The sequence below is a fragment of the Dysidea avara genome, chromosome 3 (genome assembly GCF_963678975.1).
Source record: "Dysidea avara chromosome 3, odDysAvar1.4, whole genome shotgun sequence".
In the NCBI taxonomy this organism is placed as follows: Eukaryota; Metazoa; Porifera; class Demospongiae; order Dictyoceratida; family Dysideidae; genus Dysidea; species Dysidea avara.
The window spans coordinates 21,417,204-21,437,265 of record NC_089274.1 but is presented as its reverse complement, the minus strand read 5'-3'; the positions used below and the strand labels follow the sequence as shown (position 1 = coordinate 21,437,265).

At 39.2% G+C, this 20,062-nt stretch overlaps 1 protein-coding gene and 2 long non-coding RNA genes across 3 annotated transcripts; all 3 read right to left on the bottom strand.

Moving 5' to 3' along the window:
- Positions 1-611: 611 nt before the first annotated feature.
- On the bottom strand, positions 612-3,300 carry LOC136250186 (uncharacterized). Its single transcript, XR_010698452.1, has 5 exons — positions 2,672-3,300; positions 2,558-2,613; positions 2,382-2,497; positions 1,448-1,989; positions 612-1,390 (listed from the first exon to the last, which is right to left on the bottom strand). It is a non-coding gene; the product is annotated as an uncharacterized lncRNA (long non-coding RNA).
- A 9,500-nt stretch (positions 3,301-12,800) lies between these two features.
- On the bottom strand, positions 12,801-17,504 carry LOC136250184 (uncharacterized). The gene is made up of 4 exons (XM_066042366.1): positions 17,326-17,504; positions 17,206-17,269; positions 16,251-16,409; positions 12,801-13,132 (listed from the first exon to the last, which is right to left on the bottom strand). The coding sequence occupies exons 1-4, from the start codon at positions 17,449-17,451 to the stop codon at positions 12,891-12,893; spliced, it is 591 nt and encodes a 196-aa protein (XP_065898438.1). The 5' UTR covers positions 17,452-17,504; the 3' UTR covers positions 12,801-12,890.
- Positions 17,505-18,161: 657 nt separating this feature from the next.
- Positions 18,162-19,975, bottom strand: LOC136250187 (uncharacterized). The gene is made up of 7 exons (XR_010698453.1): positions 19,846-19,975; positions 19,420-19,568; positions 18,974-19,163; positions 18,837-18,881; positions 18,722-18,780; positions 18,580-18,658; positions 18,162-18,462 (listed from the first exon to the last, which is right to left on the bottom strand). It is a non-coding gene; the product is annotated as an uncharacterized lncRNA (long non-coding RNA).
- Positions 19,976-20,062: the final 87 nt, after the last annotated feature.

Genomic DNA, 20,062 nt, shown 5'->3' with positions numbered 1-20,062 from the left:
GAGAAAGGATAGCTGATAATTATAGGCCCAATATATGTGTGTATTAAGATAATATATGCACATGCCATTTATGCCTATTGTATATAGCTATATTATGTTTTGAATCAAGAGTCTTCCTTTAGCTACCCCTATAAATTCTCTCAAACCGAAAATTTGCTAGTCACCTTCAAAAATATTTTAATAAAGCAACTCTGTGTTTGTATATTCATTATGCAGTGTTGTTAAAGAAATGGTTATATTCAAGGAATTGCTTGTCACAATAGATCAAGATATATACTCTAATTGAGCAGTCAACCGTGCATGGCAGTCAATAGAAAGGTACCGTACAGCAGAAAATATTGACGAAAGGAAAATTTGACTAATATTATTCACCTTTGATGAATTAAAACTTGATAAAAAGCAAGAATCACATATCTAAACAATGAGTTTTGAGGCGCGTATTGACTTTTGACAAATTAAAATTTAACAAATGTAACAGAATTGTCAAATTCATCAAATTCTTCTTCCATGCATCAAAATTTCCTGTCATACAGTAACATTTTATCACTTATGTATGTATCTACTTATAATTTGCACTTGTTATCATACTTACTATATAAATAATTGCTTGCTTTCCATACTTGCTGTACATGTGCATGTGCGATTTCTTTGAGGTGTTGGTAGCCCCTTTGTGTGCCCAGTAATAAACAAATAAATAATAGTTGGCCTCCACCTGCACCTCCGTCAAATGTGCACATATGCTCCTTGATTACATTACAATCACAATCTATATAGTATCATGTCTCAGTGTTATGTCATCACTATAATAGTTATAGCTGCATTAACGATGTATAGTTATATAGCTTCTGCAAGTCACACAAACAACGTACATTCAACTCTAACTATAAGACTATCATTTTGTGTATGCATCAATATTAAGCATCTATAGTATGGAAGCAGAAAAAAGAACATGCACATGTTGTAGAGATACTCCAATTTGTTTTTTAAATAAATAATAAATGTGTAAGCTGAGCAGAGACCATGCAGATAAAGGAACCTTCTGCTGTAAATAGAATCAGGTAGATCACTCTTACAAAGTTTGAATACCTTTAACTTTTGTTGATATAGCTAGGTTTGATCACAGGAGAGCATAAACTTTTGTACCCAGTCTTATAAGCGAGAGGTCAACTACATAACTGCATGTATGTACTCTTGCCACATCCACTAGAGCCAGTGTCTGACCAGGCTGTACAATGATTGAAGTGCATACCTGAGCTGTTACAAGGTCATAGTATACGGAGTGAGTCCCCCTCTCCACCACTTTACCATTAGCTAAAGCTGCAATGATGTCTGCCCCTTGAATAGTGGACAGGGGATGAGTAATGACAATTGTAGTGCGACCTTGTCTGGCCTGTAAAAGGTGTAATAGAATTAGTTGCACATATTTCAGTAGCAAAAGAGTACATACTTTGTCTAGGGCTGCTTGTATACTTGAGCTTCACTTTCAGAGTCTAAAGCAGACATGGCCTCATCCAGTAAGAGTGTCTTTGGGTCAAGTACTAGAGCACGAGCAATGGCCAAATGTTGTTTCTATCCTCCTGACAACTGTGTCTCTCTAAGAATATCATTAGCTATATTTAACTGGAAGTTCAAGGATGAATGAGCGAGCATTAGCTAGGTAGCTGTCTTGGCTGCTGCTTCTATTTCCTCTTGAGTGGCATCTTCTCTTCCGTAACAGATGTTTTCAGCTATTGTGGTACCAAACAGCACTGGTTCCCGGCTAACAACTCCAATACTCTGGTAGATTTAATTCCTTTATATATATATCATATCCTCCAATAGAAGATGAAGGACTAAGTTACAAAAATGCTGTAAACACTTCCAGTTGGTTGCTTGTCCTTCAGATACATCATAGAACCTCTGCACTTACTGTACCACTGTACTTTTGCCACAACCACCAGGCCAACTAGAACCAACAGGACTGACTCTGATGCTTAGTTCATCTAACACCTGAAAATTTACATTCATTAATAACAAAATTGAATACAATAATCAACTATTTAAAATTCATCTGCACATCTGGCCTGGATGGATAACTGAAACAAACATTTGACAGTATAACATCACTATTGAATCTCTCTAGCTGAAGACCCTTATCTGTCTCTGTACTGTCTATCTCTGGTATCTACATACAAGACATACTACCACTCTTGCAAACTGCACAGTCAATGTGTTGACTACAGATAGGAAGTTTAAAAAAAATTATGATTAAAAACAGTTGATGTACTAACCAATGTGCCTACATACACACACACATTGCACTATACACATGCACAGATACACTGCACAACCAAGTCACACACAGTGAACAAACTTTAGAGAGCAGTTAATAATACACCTACTCTGTCTATTGCATCAAATATTTCTCCAGCTGTATACCTCTAGCAGCAGTAAAATCTTGAAAGTTAGGAGAAGTATGACCCAGAACTTGTGCCCCCATTATGATTGTTCAGAACATCTGTATAAGAATGAAACAAATAAAGTCACCAAACAGTAAGGTTATATAATATTCACCTACATCAAGACATCTCCAGTTGAATATCTGACATATTAGTGATCAAGTAGCCACAGAACCTAGTACCATGTATATACATTTGTAAATTGATCAAGTAGTATATTCAACAAGTCTTACCAGTAAGCAATGCCTGCGATTGCAAATAAAATTGTTGAATGAACTCCAACTCCAAATATCACCTCCTTCTTTATTCCTAAGCTCTTAGCCTTTTTCAAAAGTCCATTGTGCAATTATCATATGATTAATTGTATAACAGCAAAATATCCTACTTCTTTTTCTTACCCGCCATACATTACGATAGTACAGATTGATCCAATTACCTCTTCAGCAACTGCACCCGCCCCTGCATACTGAGCCTGTTCATTGGCTGTAAACCTTGAAACCAGCTAGACAAGATGAAGCACCATTTCCTCTTGAAAAATTCAATAGGTATAGCTATGTTCAGTAAGTCACAGAGAGTTGTTCTACATGCACATGTCAGAAAATTACCTATCAGATGTGAGGTAGACGATACACAATAACAAATTTCATTTTTAATGGTTTTTCAATAGAAATGTATTGGGCATGCCTGTTCCAACCTTCAACCTTACATGGTCCAGCTGGACTACATAATGACAGTTAGTTCAGCTGGATCACTTGCAGCAGGGCCGGAACATCGTATACAGTATGACGGGCCCTCTAATGAAGTTTTGCAACTTACGTAAACACAACACTTTGTATAGTGAATTGTAATTGTAGCCACTACAATTTGTTATTATAACAATACAAATTGAGATCAACATACATGCATATATAGCCAAGAGCTCATGATATAAAGTAGTAACTTACTTCTTTGTGAACTCTTGATAGAGCTACACATTAGCAAAGGTGTGACAGTCAATTATCTTGTTGCTATTCGCTTAAATATTATTGTGTAGAGCCTAAAATGGTTAAGGATTAAAATTTACACAAAATTTTTGAGATTAACAGTAAGTCTTTTCTTTCTTAAATATTATAGAGGATTTGTTTGCAAATCTACTAATATGGTTCAATCTTGATGGTACCCCATATATGTAGCTACCATAACTACCCCCACCCTGCATGCTTCAATGAAAGACTCATTATACATGCAAAATGTATATGCTATCTACATGACATGAAAATTATTTGAAATTGATATTATGTAGTCTTCTCCTTTCAGGTACCCATTGATGTTACAGCTGGGTGGGCTGCTTCCCCAGTTGGCATGTCTCCATTTTAACAGCTGCATGGGTAGACTGGAGCAATGTGAGTATTCCCAGCTGGGCCACTTTGGTGCTGTTGTTGTTTCCTTGAGCAAGAAACACGCACAGCTACATCGCATAATCCATGTCTCTCTAATGTAAGTTATAGCATCAACTGTCAAAAATGAATGGTATAAATGTCATAAGATTTTAGACAGCATATACAAATTATGCAAAGTTAAAGGGGGCCAAGAGACCCAGGGGTACCTCAGTGACACCCAGACACGAGCTGTCAGTAGAACTCGGACATGAGCTACATCAGTAGTAGCCAGACACAGGCTATGTTGGTAGCACTCAAATGAGATAAGTTGGTACTCAAACATGAGCTACATCTCACAGTGTAAGCCATGTTGGTAGCACTCACACAGCATAAGCTATGTCGGTAGCACTCAAACATGAGCTACGTTGGTAGCACTCACACATGAGTTACATCGGCAGCACTCAAACATGAGTTAAGCTGATAGCACTCAAACGAGCTATGTCAGCAGCACTCAAACATGAGCTACGTTGGTAGTACCCAAATCTGAGTTACATCGGTAGAACTCAATATGTCGGTAACACCCAGACATGAGCTGTCAGTTGCACTCAGACATGAACTACATCACTAGTAGCCAGACTGTAGCACCCAGAAATGAGCTATGTTGGTAACATCCAAATGAGGTAAGTTGGTACTCAAACATGAGCTACATCTCACAATATGAGCTATGTCGGTAGCACTTAAACATAAACTACTATATGTCGGTAGCACTCAGGAATGAGCTACATCGGTAGCACTCAAACATGAGTTACAACAGTAGAACTCAAACATAAACATATTGGTAGCACTCAAACATGAACTACATCAGTAGCACTCAAAAGAGGTAAGTTGGTAGCATTCAAACATGAGCTATGTCAGTAGCAATGAACTATGAACATCAGTAGCACTCAATATCAGACATGAGCTAGCTTGGTAGCACACAAACATGAGCAGTCAGTAACACTCAAACATTAGGTATATCAGTAGCACTGAGACATGAGCTATGTTGGTAGCACTCAAACATGAGCTATATCAGTAGCACTCAGACATGCATATGAGCTATGCTGGTAGCACTCAAAAGAGGTAAGTTGGTAACATGAGCTACTGTGCTCAGACATGATCATGAGCTATGTTGGTGGCACTCAAACATAAGCTACGTCAGTAGCACTCAAAAATGAGCTACGTCAGTAGCATGCAAACATGAGCTATGAACATCAGTAGCACTCAATTTTAGACATGAGCTATGTTTGGTAGCACTTAAACATGAGTTATATCAGTAGCACTCAGACATGAGCTATGCCGGTAGCACTCAAAAGAGATAAGTTGGCAACATGACCTACTGCACTCTATGTTGGTAGCACTCAAACATGAGCTACATCAGTAGCATGCAGACATGAGCTATATAATTCATCAGTAGCACTCAATTTCAGACATGAGCTATGTTTGGTAGCACTCAAACATGAGCTATATCAGTAGCACTCAGACATGAGCTACGTATACGTTAGTAGCACTCAAAAGAGGTAAGCTGGTAACATGAACTACATCAGTAGTACTCAGACACGAGCTATGTTGGTAGCACTCAAACATGATCTATATATGTCGGGATAGCACTCAACATGGGCTATGTCAGTAGCATTCAAACATTAGCTATACCATTAGCATTATTCAGATATGACCATGAGCCATGTTGGTAGCACTCACACATGCTGGACGTCAGTACATGAGCTACTTTGCTAATACTCAAACATTTACTATGTTGGTAGCACTCAGACATGAGCTATATTGGTAGTACCCAGACAGGAGCTAAGTCAATAGCACACAGACATTAGCTACATATATATGTCTGTAACACTCAAATGAGGTAAGTTGGTAGCACTCAGCGTGAACTACATCAGTAGCACCCAGATATGAGCTACGTTAATAGCAGCCATACATGAGCAATGTCAGTAGCACTCAGATGAGGTAATTTGGCAGCACTCAAGCATGAGTGATGTCATACATCAGTATAGCACTCACACACGAGCTACACCAGTAGCACTCGAACATGAGCTATGTCATTAGCACTCAAACATGAGCTACATCAGTAAACGTGGACTACATCCGTAGCACTCAAACATGGGCTACGCTGGTAGCTCTCAAACATGAACTATGCACAAACATAATCACGAGCTACGTTGGCAGCACTTGTAACAGGATTTATGTCAGTAGCACCCAAACATGAGCTACATCAGTAGCACTGGTAATATGAGTTATGTCAATAGCACATGAACATGAGCTACATCAGTAGCATTTGTGATACGAGTAGCACCTGACAGCATCAACCACAAAAAAAAGAAGAAAAAGTGACATGCAAGTTGGTGGCACATCAGCAATGTGGATCGGCAGCACCTGGTGCACTAAATAGAGCAACTATACATTGCAGTCGTACATCAACTATATGTGTGTCTGACTACATCAATAATTATCACAGTAAATACAGGACAGATACTCTGGCAACTCAGTACAGTCACACTTGAGCAATGCAGGTAACACCTAAACGTGACACTGCCAGTAGTGCTCTTCAGTCACATTTGCTAAGACATTAGTACCTGGGTGCATCAATTCTAGTAAAATTAATGTGATAGCCATGTTGGTATCACAGTACAGTCACACATCAGCTACCTGACTATCAATCACAGTGAACGTGACCTCTTGTCATCACACAGTTACGCGACAGCTACATTGCATGCATCAGCTGTAATTGAGGCGATTGCTACGTCAACAACACTGTACAGTCATTATATTGCTAGCTTCTGACTACATCAGTGTAGAATTAAAAAATGACACAGCCATAGTACTGCTATACATTATTACCATGCACTGTAGCCACAGCCACACATCAGCTACATTGTTAGCACAGAAACATGTCACAGCGGAGGTGGCAGAAACATCAACAGAGCAGCCACACAACAACTATATCATTACCTAACTGCATCATGATCAGCTACAGTGGATAGGACAGCTACACCAGTAGCACTGTGCAGTCACATACCAGGTATGTTGTTACATCTGACTGCATTAATTGTAGTAGATGTGACACCTGGCTATGTCATGATCCTACACCCACACATCAGATATATTGCTAACACTTGACACAATCATGTGCAGCGGACATGTCAGGAATTTTAATAGCACAGTTACATACTGAAAACATCTGATGCATTAGTTGCAGATGTAACAGCCATACCAGGATAGGACTAGTTTGATACTCCTGACCATCTCATGATTGCGGCTACATATCAGTTGCATTATTAGTACCTGCACCATTGAGAGATCTTACAGATAATAACAGCACAGGACAGTCATGAGCTTTAGTACCTGATTCCATCACTATTACTCAGCATCAGTCACAGTGGGGAGACAGCTATGTCAGTAGCGCAGTACAGTTGCGCATTACAGGGCCATAGCAATCGCATGAGGTTGGGCTTTGGTCTCTGCAAAATTTAACATACTTAGCATGCTCAGCCATGTACTCTAAAGATTCCTCTTCACCCACACTAATCATAAAGGCCTAGTGCCTGCATCATGCAGCTATAACAGTAGCACCTGACAGCATCATTTGCAGTATATTTGACGGCTATACAGTGGTACCACAGTGCATTATAGATGCGTATCAGCTATACATGATAGCATCAATGGCAGTAGACATAACAGCTACTCAGTTGATTATACAGTGGCATATCAGTTATTGCACTTAACTGAATGACGAGATAGCTACATTTGTAGCATTGTACAGTTACACATAAGCTAATCACTACCACTAAACGACAGGACATGCAGCTGCTGCGGCCACAGTTTAAGCACACTTCAGCTGCACTGCACTGAGAGCTTATGACTGCACCTGCTAAGCGACCAACACAGCAGAGTCAGACATCAACTTGATCATTAGCACCCGACTACATTATTTGCTCCAGCTAGATGTGGCAGCGATGTTCAGCAGCACATGTACAGTACACACATATCAGCTAAATCGATAGCTGATAATTAAGATGACCAGCTACTACTACAGCTCACTTGCTGGGAACACCTTGACTAGAACTGCTAGCAATCAAAAGAGAAAAAAAAAAAACATACTGGCATATTCGATATCCAGCGAGTCAGGATGTGACAGATGAGCAGCACACTACAACAGCTATGGTGACCACCGAACAAAACAATTGAGTGAGGATAGATCTGGTAGCACTACTTCAGGCAACAAGACAAAGTTATACTAAGCTATTTGATCATAACCACATGCCAGCTGTATCACACACTGGCTTATCCGAAATCACACCAGGCATGTTTAACACAGGTGCCTACACTATGAATAGAGATGTGAGATTGCTCTAAGCAGTATCAGATTAGTGACACGTCAGACTGAGCTGCACCTCAACTCTCTGGATATGGGGAACACATCAATTATGATTGTGTCAAGAGTGTACAAGTAGCTGAGCCAATATCACTCACTATGACTGCACTGTGAGCTGGGGACATAGTGCAGCTGCACATCAGCTAGGCCAGCACATGACTACAATGCTAAAATCCAACAGGCCGTGCAGCCACTAAAACGCACTTGCATCCACATGTATATTATAGATGAACAAGTTACAGCTACCGCTACCGATACTGCCAACTTTGCAACATGCTAGCTGGTGACACACTTATAGCAGTCTTAGCATAAGTCAAAACTATGACCATAAAACTTCAATCAAACAAAGGCCACGGTACTAGCTATACTGTAGTGTCACGCAGCTAAGTATCAATGAAACTGGTGTAGTCTAACAGCTGATCATGACTGCTTGCCAGATCAGGGCATGACACTGATACAACATCACTCACTTAACGTTTTGAAATATGTTCCTTTCTATGACGGCCAGTATCAACAACCATTAGCTGTTTGCAGCTCCTAACCGCGCTGCTGGCACGGTTCACATGGAGGTGGCCAGGTAGCCATGAACAGGCTCCTCGATTCGTCTCTTTGCCGATGACTGTATTATTTACAGAATTATTGATTCAGAAGAAGACAATAGTATCCTACAACAAGATCTAAATAAAGTCTTCCACTGGGCTAAAACTTGGCAAATGAAACTAAATGTTGAAAAGTGTGTTTTTCTACGTTGTTCAAGAAGCAAAACTCCCATGCTCACCACCTACAGCATTGACAATAAAGCTCTGGAACTGAAGAGTCAGCATCCATATCTAGGGGTCATATTCCACCAATCAATGTCTTGGTCCCACCACATCGATCATCTTTGCGGCAAAGCAACTAAAAGTCTCAACTTTCTTAAACGTAATATAAGTAAATGCTCCAAAGAAGTTAAGATAACAGCCTATTTAACATCAATACGTCCTCTGCTGGAATATGCTAGTTGTGTCTGGGACCCTCACCAGCTATACTTAATTAATACTTTAGAGAAGGTACAACGTCGTGCTGCAAGATGGGTAGCATCGGATTACAATCCAATGAGTAGTGTCACTTACCTGTTGGATCAACTGCATTGGAAGAGCCTACAGAGCAGAAGATGTATTGATCGTTTGAACTTACTATATAGAGTATTACATCACGCTTTGCCATCTATCCAGCTCCCTGAGTATTTCAAGCCTACTTCATATCCAACTAGATTGCATCACCAATACAGATATATAATTCCTCCAACTAGAACACTTGCTTACCAACAGAGTTACTTTCCAGGGACTATCAAGCAATGGAATAACCTCCCTAATCACATCATCGATACAGAGTCACTAGAACAGTTTAATAATTGTATTTTTGGACTAGATTTGTTGTAATTAACCCCCTTTTTGTTTTGAGGGTCCCCCCCCCTCCTGGATGTAACCAGCACTGAGTGCTGTCTTTCCAGTATCTAATCATAATCATAATAATCAAAACAGGCAGGCACACGTGCTAACGCTTAACAGCGCCTATCAAAGGCGACAAGACCTCATCTGGGCAACAGGAAAACCAAGATGATCACTTTGGCAAGGTTTCAATTACTCCAACTAGCTACTTAATAGAACCCCTTCTACCCCACTATGGGCTTTCTTTGGGCTATGGAACTCTCGCCCAAATAGGCTCGAGTTAGCTGCAGGGGCCAAAAATCCTACATCGAGCCATACAGATTACAACAAAGGCTCGAAAACGCAATAGCAGCTACGCGCCTGTCACCGACCTGCGCTCAGAAGGGATCACGTGCACCGGATCACGTGATGAAACAACCTAATCACCTGCCAACAGAGGAGGGTGGACACGATATAAGCGCTACTGAAAACTATTACCGTTAATTGAATATTTCTAATACCAAGACTAAAATGAAGTGATTAAAACTATTTAGCAACAGCCACACTAATTTATCTTGTGCTTCTTGTGACAAACGGAAGAAAATTAGTACGAAGGTGTCTTATTTCCTGCTTGATTCTCCATGAGGACACGCTAGCGGCGTCCGCTTTCCTTTCTTTAATTCCGTGGGAGCGAGCATTGGAAGCTCATAATACCTTCTTCGACGATTTTTGGACTCGAATACAAGCTTATAAGGTGTCTCTAGAGTGCAACGCATCGATTCCACCGACAAACTTACTGCACACGTGATCCTCTATAAATTCAAAAGCGATTTACGTACAGTACCGGGAATAGCGGGGAAGAGTGGGGCAGATCGGCGAAATATACTAAACGTCCAGCACACTTTCGAATGGTGCTTATTTAAACTTCGCTGAAGGCTTAGTTATACTTTTAATACAAATGTATGCGCTCACGTGCCATGTCCACCTTCCTCTAACCATAGATATGCTCTAACCTGCCAAAATATATACGATACCACCAACATCTACTAAATGTAATTCGATGAATATTTAATACCGCCAACAACCACAATACGTGATTCGATAAATATGTGCTAACGCGCATTAGCACATACGCGCTGACGTCATCCATATTATTTACAAGGTATTTCCCCAGGGGTCTATATATTGTGCAGTCAGCTAAAATATAGTTGCAGTTAAGTGCAGTATGATGCATTTGACGTCAGCCCTATATATATAAGGTGTTTTCCCCAGGAGTCTGACTATATAGAGTCTAGAGACTTGCTAAAGTAACTATAGTTGCAGTCAAGTCAGATAAACTGAAGTTAAGATATGATGGCTGGTGTGGGTTCAAAACAAGTACACGCTAGTGATATTCGGTTGGATAAACATGAGTTGTGTCGAAGGTACAGCCACTATGGTGAACTAAGCGGGGTGTGTGCCAGAAGCGGCGCTGTAACTGGAAATACAATTGATCACATTATCGAACTACAAATGATCGTTAAGGCCTTACAGGATGATGAGACTCCGGAGTACACTCGTGACACGTGGCTGAAAAATCTCCGGAAGGTATCAAACAGTGTAAGTAATTTACAGAAGTTATCCAGGAGAGACAACCAAGCTAAGAATCAAGCTATTCGTGGGTGGCTGAGAAATTATTGGCCATCACAATCTGCCACGGAATACTTCGGGCCCAACCATAAGTGGGTGAGACAAATGAAGACAGCTTGGGAGAAACTGAGACCTGAATTTGAAAAGACACGTCTTGGAGGACTGGCTCAGACCATCGATGACATGATCTATGGTGATGATGAATGACAATGCTATATGATTAGCCACAATGTATATTATATAGAAATATAATTTGTGAAGTGCATGTGTATTACGGTGTATCACTATATGTATCTATTTTTTATCACACATTCTACTAGTATAATCAATACTTGCTGCAGTACATGTGCATGTGTTCTTTGGACCATTGGTTGTACTCCTGCATGGGTGCATTGGCAACTGCCTATTTGTATGCCCAGTAACAATCAGCATGCAGATATATAAATAGTTGGCCTCCACCTGCACCTCTGTCATATAATTATGCGCATACTCCACATTATCTAACTTATACAGTATCATTCCTCAGCATTATGTCATCAATATAATAGCTAGCTATATTATGCATTGCATTAACAATGCAGTATAGATTATATAGCTTCTGCAAGTCACACAAAGTATATCCATGCAGCTCTAATATATGATTATCATTTTGTGCGTGCATCAATTAAGCATCTATTGGTACGCATTCGCCTGAGCCCCCACCAACTACTATATAACTAGCTATAGCACGTCTCACTGTGCAAAGCATGCCGACATAGGGGAGTCTGGAGAGATTCCCCCTCCAGGAAAAATTAGAATTAAACCTGAGAGTGATTTCAGCAATTTATCACAATGAATTATTTGATTGTTTGACAGTATTAGGGTGACTGTTCTATTAGTGTGTCTAGATCTTAGTATGCACCACCAAAGAAATTTTTTAACATTGTAGAATTGTAGATCCTCCAAAATGTGAGACTAATTTCACCAGCTTATTATAATAGGCTACTGGCTCCTGTATCAGGGTGACTGTTTTATTAGAGCATCTCAATCTTAGTGAAGTGAATTGTTCTCAGTGTTCCATTCTTACTTGTTTCCACCTGCAATAAACTTATTAGCAACCTAACATAATTAGTGACCTAGATAATGCAGATCACTGGGAATTTTGACATTATGCTGACACCTGAATGGAAAATTGGTCATGGGAAGTGCAATGAATTAGGTGGCAATGTAAGCATGTGTGTTCATTCCACAACTGCCAGTGAAATGCAGCAGTTACATTTGCTCTAGGTATGTGTTGTCAAAACATTCATCTTGTTTGGCATGAGATGCTCTTCTGTTGTGATAAGTCATAATATGGTGATAAGTCATAATATGGATTGAAGAGACATGTTGGCTGACTTTTTTTCAAATTTTTCAATTTGTACTTTTAGTGTTGGCCAAATGTATAGGTATATTATCTCACGAACCCACATGGATTGTATGGTATTGTACTGAGTCTAAAGTGCTCTGTAAACTGATTATACTTGCAACTGCACAAAATCCTATACTAGCTCTTTCTGCATGCTCTTCACTTCTTCCTTAACTAATTGGTTACATAATACATTAAGTTGCGACAATCACAACAATCACATACTATGGTAACAAACAAAACGCATTATTTACGAACAACATCCTGATATACACAGTCATTCCCTTGATATGTTACTTTAGGCTTATCAAAGAACTTGGTGAATCCTTGCTCCTTCAACTTAGCAAGCACCTGAGCATCATAATTCTCCTTGAACTCAGTCACATTTCTTGCCAAAACAAACAATGAGAAACGCACATAGTCTGAAACCACTGAGTATTGGTACAGACCTCCTTTATATGTGGCTGGACCAATTTGTACAACCCAGTCTGTGAGAGACATGATTACAATATTATTAAATTGTACACCATGCATATGGTTATCGTGTGGGGAAGGAGACTCAGACTTTATTCTATAATTGGAAAGCTTGTCCTAGCTATATATGTATACTCACCATGATCTCAACAACTACATTAAGGCATATATATATATCCTAATAAGGTCATGAACTTCAGAAAAAGTGATATGCTTTATGAACTGGTCCTGCTAGAGGGTAACAGAGTTAAAACAAACATCAAATTTAATATTCAAATAGTGTGAATAGTACCACAAGGTAATAATTTGAACAGTTTAAATTTTTTGATTGATATAATAAATTCCACAGTAGTATATCCTTTTGCTAGAATCTTTACAGAAATACGATTAATTAAAAATACATAGTGGCTATTTGTCTGGTTCCGGATGCCGACTTATACAGGCTATTCAAGAGTCATCCAGCACTGACCCATCATAACTCTACACACTAGTTGTATGAAGGTAAGTTTTCAGTGAGTTCATGGTGTGCTAGAGTTGGAGCGAGTCAAGTGAGAGTCCCAGCAAAGCCCTAGCTTGCCTCAAACTCACCATCACTATGCTAAACAGGCAAATTTAAGATTAGTGTTGGGGTTAGGGTTGAGTTCAGCCTTGGTTTCTTCTTCATCTGGCCTTCTTACTATACACTGGTTACTTATTGAATCACATTTATAAGATAGAAAAGTGCTGGCCGCATGGGTAACTAACAGTGGTAGCACAGCTGCTACCTCACTGGCCTTTCACATTGGTGGTTCAGCCTGGATGCTTGAATCTTTTTCGCTTTTCCAGCCTTCTTTTTTTATATTATGTACGAATAGCCCCTTCCTAAAAGTATTGCTGAAAATAAATTCCCAAATCCAGTCACAAATACAAGTACCAAAATGTACTCCAATTACTACTAAAAGTTTAGTTGCTTAGTACTTATACTGTCTGTATTCATATACTAGTGCAACTGACCAAATAACCAAGCAAATCGAATAATTATTTGTTTCAGCTCTATACCATATACCAGGATCCTAAAAGTAAAAAGCCACATAAAAGTAGCATGGAAACGTAGCTCAATATCAATACAACAATGCCCGAGTCACTTCAAGAGTTGGGACAGATCTTTGGTATTTCTAGCAATGCAGATAGGACTTGTTGGAAATAGGCTTAGCCAGAACTCAGGATGATATTTTGTCATGATATTTTGTCGATGGTTAGTGTGCAGATAGACTAACCATCATAGTGCAAACCTATTTGTGATTTGAAATGACTGAGATTATTAGCTAAGGAGATATAAACCAAAAACCAAACAGAGATACTCTAATAGAGCAGTCACTGAAAAATAAAAAAAACTTCCATGAAAAATGTAGAAAAATTGCCCAGGATTTGAACCAGGGACCTCCAAACCTATATGCACAAACCCTTTACCACTCAGCCACTGCTGTTAGCTCCTCATTTAATTTCTACCCGCCTATGAATGAAAGTCCTACACCAGAATGATAATTTCATAGATCTATTCTAGAACATTCTATGTGCATGCATTGTATTAGAAGTGCTCAGAAAAAATGTGCATTCAATTAGAATACTGAATTTTATAACAAATAGTCAAATAAAATATATTACATATACTAACAATACAAGGTTGAGATACTCTAATAGAGCAGCCAGAAACAGTGCAATTTGTAGTCACACTTACAGGCTAAACTGCTTATGCAAACTAGTTCCACATGTCAGTAAACTATCAAGGTACAAACCTTCAGGGATGTAATGGAATTATTCTATGCAGCAATGCAACAACCATGCAATATAACAATTGTTATTATCTACTTTACCAGGTAAGCACTGGAGGGTGTACACAGAAGGCAGAGCCTGCATGTTCGAGGTGTTTACCCATAGCCTAGGAGCCTAAGCAAAAATCTTTGAGCTAAATATCCTAAAGTGAAACGGGACAAATACATTCAATGTAACAATGCAACAATTCTATGCAACAAGTATGTTTCAAGGTAAATCATATTAGAGGCTATTCATTTTGTTGTCACACTAAGTTATCTTCGTGAATGTGTGAGATAAGAGTGAGTTACAAGCCGAAGAACACCAGTGAAAGTAAGAAAGGTGTGGTGCATTTGTTATTTTATTCATTACTTAGTAATATAACTTTGCAACTGGGCCATTAAACTCTAGCTGCTTGTCGGTCTGTACCACAGAGTCAGTTAGCTATTAGTATAAGTAACTCATTCAGTGCAGCAATTTCCCCAAAGTCTTTCTTCAATTGAGCACAACTGCAAAAAAAAGTTTATTTTCCTCCCATTGATTTTAGCCTAAAAAACATGGTGTCTAGTAAATGTTACTAACTTAAAATGACATAAATCTCTATAGAACAGTGCATAATTCAACAATATGAAGTTACAGAAATTAATCTTACAAACATAACTATCTATCACATCTTTTCATACTAGTCTATTTTGGAAAGACACATCCCTATTCACAGTTTGGATTAGATCAATAATTATTGTAAACACAACAAGATCAAGATACTCTAATAGAACATTCACCTTATAATACAGCAGTCAGGCAAATATTTAGGTAGCTACTTTAATAAACAGCCTCGCATTCAATTTCAAAGGGTCTAATGGGTGATATGTATTTAGCAGAAAACTTACTATAAAAAACTCAAGATTGAGATCCCCTGATAGAGCAGTCACCCTAATACAAAAGTCAAATAAATATTAATTATATTGCAGCTGTTGGAAATCAATCACTCTCAGATAGCAATCTGAGTGTCTAATTTTCAAAAATTTCTGGAGAGGGCATGTCCCTAGGTTGGCATGTTTCACATGCTAGTGTGCTTTGCACACTAATGTCTAACAGTCCCCAGTTCCAGAGGTTAGACGATTCATGTGACAATAAATTGAGAGATTGCGCTATCCATTGTGGGTGCTTGCTTGTACTTGTTTCTCAGGCAACAACACAGGAATTTTCAACTATATGAGAACCATCCTTAATCTACATTGATAATAGAATACAGCTATTAGTACCAGCATCAAGCCATGTCAGAATACACTATACAAAGTACACATGTTGTATCATCACCTGAGGCTATAGATAACTTACAGGGAGCAATTGGAGCTCCTTGTAGCTTAACAGTGAGTCTTCCTTCTTCCTTTGGATCAGGTCGGTATGCATAACCATGTATCAGTTTAGCTTTCCCAGTAGGTGTCTTTTGTCTCTCAGCATTAAACACTGACACTGAACCATTAGGGAAGAGTCCATCTGAATGTGTGGGAGATCGGAACATAAGTACACTGAAACCTATAACTGCCAGGTCACCACACATAGTTGAGACAACATTCTTGCCACGTGTAGTCTCACGTAGCCAGTAGTCTTGTCCTCGCAGACCCATTCTCTGGGGTGGTGCTTATCGATTAGAAATTATAAGCGCCCCCTCCGAAAAGGGTCTGGTGAAATTCCCATACCATTTTTGTCCGAGAAATCACCAACTCTGGCGAGTGATAATTGGTGTTTAATACATACACAAGATTATTTTACAAAAGGTGATGATTAAACAGTATTTATCATTTTATGGCTATGCAGTACAGACTTTACAAAAGCAAAGCTTATCTCAAATCGTCACCGCTTGTGTAGTTATTAAACACCAATTATCACTCGCCAGAGTTGGTGATTTCTCGGACAAAAATGGTATGGGCATTTCACCAGACCCTTTCGGAGGGGGCGCTTATAATCTCTAATCGATAAGCGCCACCCTGGAGAATGGGTCTGCAAGGACGAGACTACGTAGCCAGGCCACTTTTTCTTTTGAGGGCCACTCCAACTGATTTTTTTTTCTCCCGGGCTTGATGGACTGCCCTTGCCAACCACCCCCAGCACTGATGGCATGTGCTGGTCAACTGAATAAAGGGCCAACAAGGAAATCCCCAACTGAAATCCAAACAAATCCGAAATTTCAGTTGGCATCCCCAACTGAAATTTCGGATTTGTTTGGTAATGGCCGATAAGCGACTCTGAGAGTATTAACAACCGTGTATGGGTGTTCTTCAATTACACTCACAATCTGCTGTTGTGCATACTCCATCTCTTTCAAACCATTCATCCATTGCCAAGTCAGCGTAAACCTAAACAACAGCATCGTGCAACTTCCGCACTGCAGATCACAACCTCATGAACTCACCTGATACCACCTCCCAAGGTACTGGGTAATGTTTAGGTTAGGTACAGTATCAATCGCATCTCCTAGGCCTGGAAGCAATCCAATGGTATAGAACAGTGACATAACGAATAGCTGCATTGTCGCCATCTCAGCTCTACCCTAGGTTCCTCGTGATAGTTGCGCCTGTTTATGTAATGATTATGGTTAAATACGTAATCAAGCAGCGTCCCGCCTCACTTTTCATTTCATTTAGCTACAGGCTAATAGCTAGACATCAGCGGCGTTTTATATACATTTACGTAGCTATCGAGGTAGCTATACTCTATATGCCGCAAGAATGGCTGAGTCGCAGGAATTATAATTCACAGGTGAATTGGGAAACCCGTTAGACAGTGAATTAGTCGGCAGTAAGTGAGTCTTGCTGGAAACACTGCTTTGAGTGGTGATTTCAATAGCTAGCTCTCGAGCTAGCTACTTGTAAAGAAACAAACTTTGGTTTGTGCATGGACTTTGTTTCAGTGTAAGTCAATCCAATTAGCTATACCTATACTGCATGCATGCTGCACACTAACACACACACACACACACACACACACACACATCACATATAGACACACCGTCACATTATCATTGGTGCAGACTAGTCAACTACACATCACTGATGGAGTCCATGATAGTTTCCCTTGTACTGTATATGCTACACTGCTTATTTGCACAGCTTCAATACAGTTACTGTATCATACACACTAATCTGTTGATAGCTGACACTGCTTATTAACTGTTCTGTAGTTTGATCTTCCACTTCTAGATACACTACTTACTAACTACACTAAATTCCTTGAATCAGCCATCCCGCCATATGATTTTTAAAAGAACACATTTGTAAATTTATTCCTACATAATATGATGACTATGTATGTGTCTATGTGATGACCAACATCCTAACAGGTTAATGTTTAATGAGCATTTGTGCCTGATTTAGTTTATAATATGCTCCTTTCCATTCCATCATCAACCGGCTGTGGGTATACCAGCCTCAATCACAACACCATCTTTGATGACAGTAATGTGATCAGCATTACGTATTGTTGATAGACAATGTGCAATGACGAAGCTGGTACAATCCTTCCTGGTTCTGTCTAGTGTCTCTTGAACTACCTATGGAAACAAATGCAGCATTACTGGATATTTCTATGTAAATAATGTCATCTTTTCACTTTCTATGTCTAAAGCTGATGTGGCTTCATCTAATAGCAATATTTTAGGGTCTCTTACTAGCACGAGCTATGGCTACACATTGTTTCTGTCCTCCTGAGAGCTGTGTGTTTTGAGCTCCTATATTTGTATTGTACCCCTGTTGGAATGACAGTGACAGTTACACTACTGGTGACAAAAATTGCAGGTAATGGCAACATACCTGCGGTGAAACTATGAATATTAGCAGATTCGGCTTCTACTTCTTCATCAGAAACTTCCCTAAAGTTAGATAGCGGATCAATGGTGGTATCAAACAAGACTGGCTCTTGGGATACCTAACTTCGTAACCTAAGAGATTTCAAATTCTCTCCATCAAATTTCTAGAGTAAAAGAAATTACATTCCAATTACCACGAATAGCTAATAGCATCTTTCAAAGTAATTTCAATTAATGTTTCAAAATAATTTCTTACCAATAAACCCTGGTTTGGGTCATATAGATGTTCTAATAATGACATAACTGTACTCTTGCCACATCCACTAGAGCCAGTGTCTGACCAGGCTGTACACTGACATTCAGTCCTTTTATAGTACTGGAACATTAGGTCTTGATGGATAAGTAAAGTATACCTTCTCCAATGCCAGCTCTCCATTAACTGTACTCTACAAATACATTAGATTGTGTTTATCAGACAGACAGACAGACAGACAGACAGACAGTCAGACAGACAATGTAGCTACTATATCTGTTATGGGAAGCTGAATGTACACATAGGGATAGTTATGTATTAAGCCATAAATGAAACACTGTGATTAGCATACACCATGCACACATATTCATGTATTTGGTCAAACACTTATTAAACAGACTTTGCTATAAATGTATCAGTACAAATCATCCCTGAATACTGCTACTCACTGGTTCCAATCCTTTTGTAGAATAGTTGTCTATTCTAGGCTGACTGTTCAAAAGGTAGACCACTCTTCTAGTGCAGATAAGATGGCCATGGTAATAGGCTACTAATTCAGCCACTGTGCACACCAGCAATCACCAGGGCAAGGATCACTCTGTACATAAATCACAAGTATTAAAAACCAATAGCGTTGCTAATAGACACACAATAATATAAGCATAATCAGAACATACACTATACAATGGCTCATAGTGCTCAATTACCCTAATAGAGCATACGTTAACTAAAAATAAACAACCTACTTACAAAATACAGCGGAACTTCTACATAATATAGACAGTTTGGTTTCAATGAAATTATACTGTATACCAGGCACATGAGTACAAAATAAATGCACACACATCACACTTTACACAGACAATAACACTAACATTATCAATTCTTTATAGTTGACATAAGCAACGTTGTCAGAGTTCACAGTAACAGTGAAGGCTCCATATCAGAACACTACAGCATAGAGGAAGTAGAACATCCTATCAGAGAATCCACTCACTATCCCATAGAATGCTGCATTGTACAATAACTTCCTAAAAATACAGCAAGAATACAGTAACACTGTAATGGGTACACAACACGCTTGCTTGTGAG

Bases quoted from the DNA above. Each gene is read 5' to 3' on its own strand.
- LOC136250184 (XM_066042366.1), bottom strand. From the start codon at position 17,451: ATGGCGACAATGCAGCTATTCGTTATGTCACTGTTCTATACCATTGGA. The intron at 16,410-17,205 runs GTGAGTGTAATT...CCACACATTCAG, and splicing joins AGTATGCACAACAGCAGATT to ATGGACTCTTCCCTAATGGT. The intron at 13,133-16,250 runs GTAAGTTATCTA...TGTCTCTCACAG, and splicing joins AGGAGCTCCAATTGCTCCCT to ACTGGGTTGTACAAATTGGT.